Source organism: Austrofundulus limnaeus, unplaced genomic scaffold (assembly GCF_001266775.1).
Source record: "Austrofundulus limnaeus strain Quisiro unplaced genomic scaffold, Austrofundulus_limnaeus-1.0 Scaffold453, whole genome shotgun sequence".
In the NCBI taxonomy this organism is placed as follows: Eukaryota; Metazoa; Chordata; class Actinopteri; order Cyprinodontiformes; family Rivulidae; genus Austrofundulus; species Austrofundulus limnaeus.
This window is the reverse complement of record NW_013952855.1, coordinates 354,310-358,227: the sequence shown is the minus strand read 5'-3', so window position 1 is coordinate 358,227 and position 3,918 is coordinate 354,310. Positions and strand designations below refer to the sequence as shown.

At 37.0% G+C, this 3,918-nt stretch overlaps 1 protein-coding gene across 2 annotated transcripts in view; it reads right to left on the bottom strand.

Moving 5' to 3' along the window:
* Positions 1–3,918, bottom strand: part of LOC106529583 (protein crumbs homolog 1) — a 62,172-nt gene that overhangs the window by 43,348 nt on the left and 14,906 nt on the right. For both annotated transcript variants that reach the window (XM_014025050.1, XM_014025051.1), the window contains exons 2-3: positions 2,416–3,111; positions 59–254 (exon numbers count right to left, since the gene is read on the bottom strand). In XM_014025050.1, the coding sequence (XP_013880504.1) occupies positions 59–254; positions 2,416–3,111 (892 nt within the window). The remainder of the gene's footprint in view (positions 1–58; positions 255–2,415; positions 3,112–3,918) is intronic.

Here is a 3,918-nt window from a genome sequence, read left to right as displayed (position 1 = left end):
GTGTGTGTGTGTGTGTGTGTGTGTGTGTGTGTGTGTGTGTGTGTGTGTGTTATCTCACCTATTGACTCCATCGATGCACTTGCCTTCATTCAGACAGGGCGTACTTGCACATTCATCAATGTTGACCTCACAGTCTCGGCCTTGGAAACCAACGATGCACTCACATGAGTATGTTGCTATGTGGTCTTTACAGGTGGCACCGTTCTGACAGGGGAAGACCTCACACTCATTGATGTCCTCCTCACAGTTAATACCTGCCGGGATGCAGAGACAGGAGKGCTGTAGTCCGCAGCACTAGGTAGGCAGGACACTAAATAATATAATTCAGACTAAAGCATCATGCTGTTTCTGATGTGGACTTATTGTGATGCGGTGGGAGTGAAGGTGTTTTACAGGATGTCTGATATCAGCCTGTATCCTGATTGTTTTCACATAAAATACTAGAAAAAAATTGAAAAAAATGTGAATGATGAGTGCTGAAAGACTTTCCTAAACTTTACTAGTGAAGCTAAACCTACTGTTTAAGATACAAAAGCAGAACACAAGCTAAAATTAGCAAAACTGTAGTCAAATGTATCAAAAAGTCAAACAAACATACTGATGCTGTTTTTCTATGAAGGGGAAAATACAAGTTGAAAAATACTGAAAAGTATTATAGCTACAAAAATTTGCTGAATGAACTCAATGTTTTGAAATATGAATGATTAAAATACCACAAAGTATTCAGAGACAGAGGCATTGCAAAAATGTTTGGAAAAAACAACAAAATAAGATTGTTAAGGCTGAATCTGTATCTAAGCAGCATGAATAAAAGTTTTATACTGAAGGTATTAAAAAAACAAATATATCAAAAAGGACTAACCCTTAAACTGCTGTCTAATTATATATTAAACATTTAAATGTAGACTTATAACTTTGGAACACTGTTTTTGGAGACAGATTGCTGATTAGCTTGTGTTCATTTTTTGGGGGAAACTGAGTATAAATAAATTATAACAACTGGGTATTAAGTTTAACTTTGTAATGAAACCAGTCCAGTTACAACAAACTAATTGCTTCACATGAAATAAATGTGTTCTTTTGTGCAGCATGTCTGCACATTTAAAATATGATTCAGTTTTTGCACCCAGAGGTGAAGTTCTTAGAGAAGTACTCTGTAAGTTGCAGGAGAGGCCTTTAAAATAAATATGGTGCAATTGTTTCATCTGTGAAGTCCTGTCACTCTGTGTCAGGCGACTTATGCCAACAYATAAAAATTTTGTCCAACGCACTGAAGATCACAGTCTTTATACGTTAACTGATGAGGATGCATCAGCTTTTTAACAGGTGTAGTTCTGTACCTGAACACAGAGTGACATGTTTTAATTTATTTTTCTTAAACAGGACTATTAAAGTCCAATGTTTCATGAAACAGCTGGAGCTCACCACTGACCAAATGCAGCTCACTGGAAGTCAATGAAAAAAATCAGAAATCAAATATACTGCAGGTCATTCTGCAGGGAAATCCAAGGTTTCAGATTTTATTTTGAAACAAACTTTTCCAATGCTTTGTAATTTTGAAGAATATAAGTTCTATGTAAGTTCAGTCCATTTACCATTATTATTATTATTAAATCAACTTAGCACAAAAAGAATATAAATAAATTTTTGGTAGATTGATTTTTTGCTGTAACAGTGCTTATTGGTAATAAATCTTATTGGTAATAAATCTGGTACCTGGTTGGGTACCAGAAGCTGAAAAACAAGAGTCAATAGCAACATTAAAATAAGTTGTTTGGAACAGATGTTTTGGAAAAAAAATTCATGTGTTTAACACACTACTTAGCTCTACTGCTCACCCTAGAAATGCATGTTCCTTACAAATGTGGCACCACTTAACATGCTTTCCAATGATGTCAAATTTATTGCCAAGAAGCTTTGATGCATCCAAGAAATAATCTAATAAACACACATTCCCTCACACTTTGTGTGAAGTTTATTGCATATAAAGTTTAAATTCTCAGTATGACTGACTCACATAAGTATTGGTAAATTGCAATATTTACTACAAAAAGTAAAGCAAAACCACATTTATAGATACTTTTAAACTTTAGYTAAACTTTAAGCTGTTGGTATGGTCCACTGCAATAATCCCAGTTCTCTATCCTTTTGTAACAGAACTGTGTCCCACAGCTGAGCTGAAATTCAGGTACTTTTCCAAACCATTCCTATAAATAAATTTATTTTTAGCGTGAGTTTAGAAAGATTTTGGGTTCTTATCTCTTGCTCTTGTGTTGAGGTMAAAAATGTAAATATGCCACGATCATTTAATTTAGCTTTTATGCTAAACTGAACAAATCACAAGTTTTCAGCTTTTGTCAGTGTCTGATAKAAAACATCAATCAGACTTTAGACGTACTTCAAACATTGTATTACCTTTAAAACCTGGAACACAGTCACACTCATAGTGGTCCACTTCATCCAAACATGTGCCATTGTTTTGACAAGGCTGAGAGGCACACTCATTGATGTCCAAGTCACAGTGGTAACCCTGAAATCCAGGCACACAGAAGCACTGGTAGCCGTTGACTCCATCCTTACAGATGGCTCCATTCTGACAGGGATCAGACTGGCACTCGTCAATATTCTCCTCACAGTTTGTCCCCCGGTATCCAGCGGCACATTCACACTGGTGCCCTATGTCAAGGATGTCTCTGCAGGAGCCACCGTTCTGACATGTTTCCTCTGAGCAAGTGSTCACGTTATCTTGGCAGTACTCCCCTCCCCGTCCAATGGGACAGTGGCACGAGTACCCGTTGACTGCATTGGCACAGATGCACCTAACACCGCTGCAGGGGTTGCTCTGGCATTCATCGACATCCTGGTCACAGTTGAGTCCTGTGAAGCCATCTGGGCAGTGACAGGTGAACTGGTTTGTCCCGGGTATGCTGGTACAATTGCTGCAGGTAGCAAAAGCACAGGCATCATACAGCTTCTCACAGTGTCTGCCCATGTACCACACATGTTCTTTGGGGCACAAACACACATAACCACCCTGAATGTCGTGGCATTCTCCTCCGTTCTTGCAGGGAGATGATAAGCATTTGTCTGCTGCTGCTGTGCACAGTAGACCTACACATGGAARGAAATGAAAATATAATCAGAGATTTATTCAAAACTGTAAAATATAGTAATAATGTAGTAATAATATTAATAATAAATATTAATAATAAAGTAAGTACTTTAATGCAATATAGTCCTTCTACAAATACAGTATACATTATACAAAGCTAAAAAACTTYCTGCAGAAATATCGTGAGCTTCATTGAGTTGGTCATTTTGTGTAGGCCAAGGTTAACTAGCTAAGTTGTATAGTGGCTAACAGACAAACAGGTTTAGCTCAAACAATTAATGATACGATTTTAAGTTAAGATTTTGTGCATGGAGTTGAGCTCAATGTATGTGTTGTGGACAATGCTYAGCTAAAACCACACCAAATTCTAGCTCAAAATCTGTAAAAATTACTGAGTTACACATATTTTTGTGTTTTCTTATGTCAGTTGTCTTAACACTCAAATTAGTTTGAGTCCAAAATGGAATCAGTTGTGTATGTAGGTCTGATGAATCTTTTTCCCTTCAAAAGACTATTCATAACTTCTACCCCCATCTTCWATTACCATTAACTGCTCTCTGGAACTGAACAAGCAGGACATTCTCACTCCCAGCTCATCATATATTGATGCTTGGTCCAAGGTTCCCTCTGCGTCCAGTTTTGGTGCGTCGGGTAACCCCCTCGTGTCAGTTACTGATTAGATGAGAAAAAGGTTCTTTTTCTGTTCTTTTTCTGTTCTATTTTTTTCTTATTTTTTCTTCATCTCTTTACTATCACATTATTTTTTTCTCTTATTTCTTTATTTCTAACACAACAATTACTTGTGC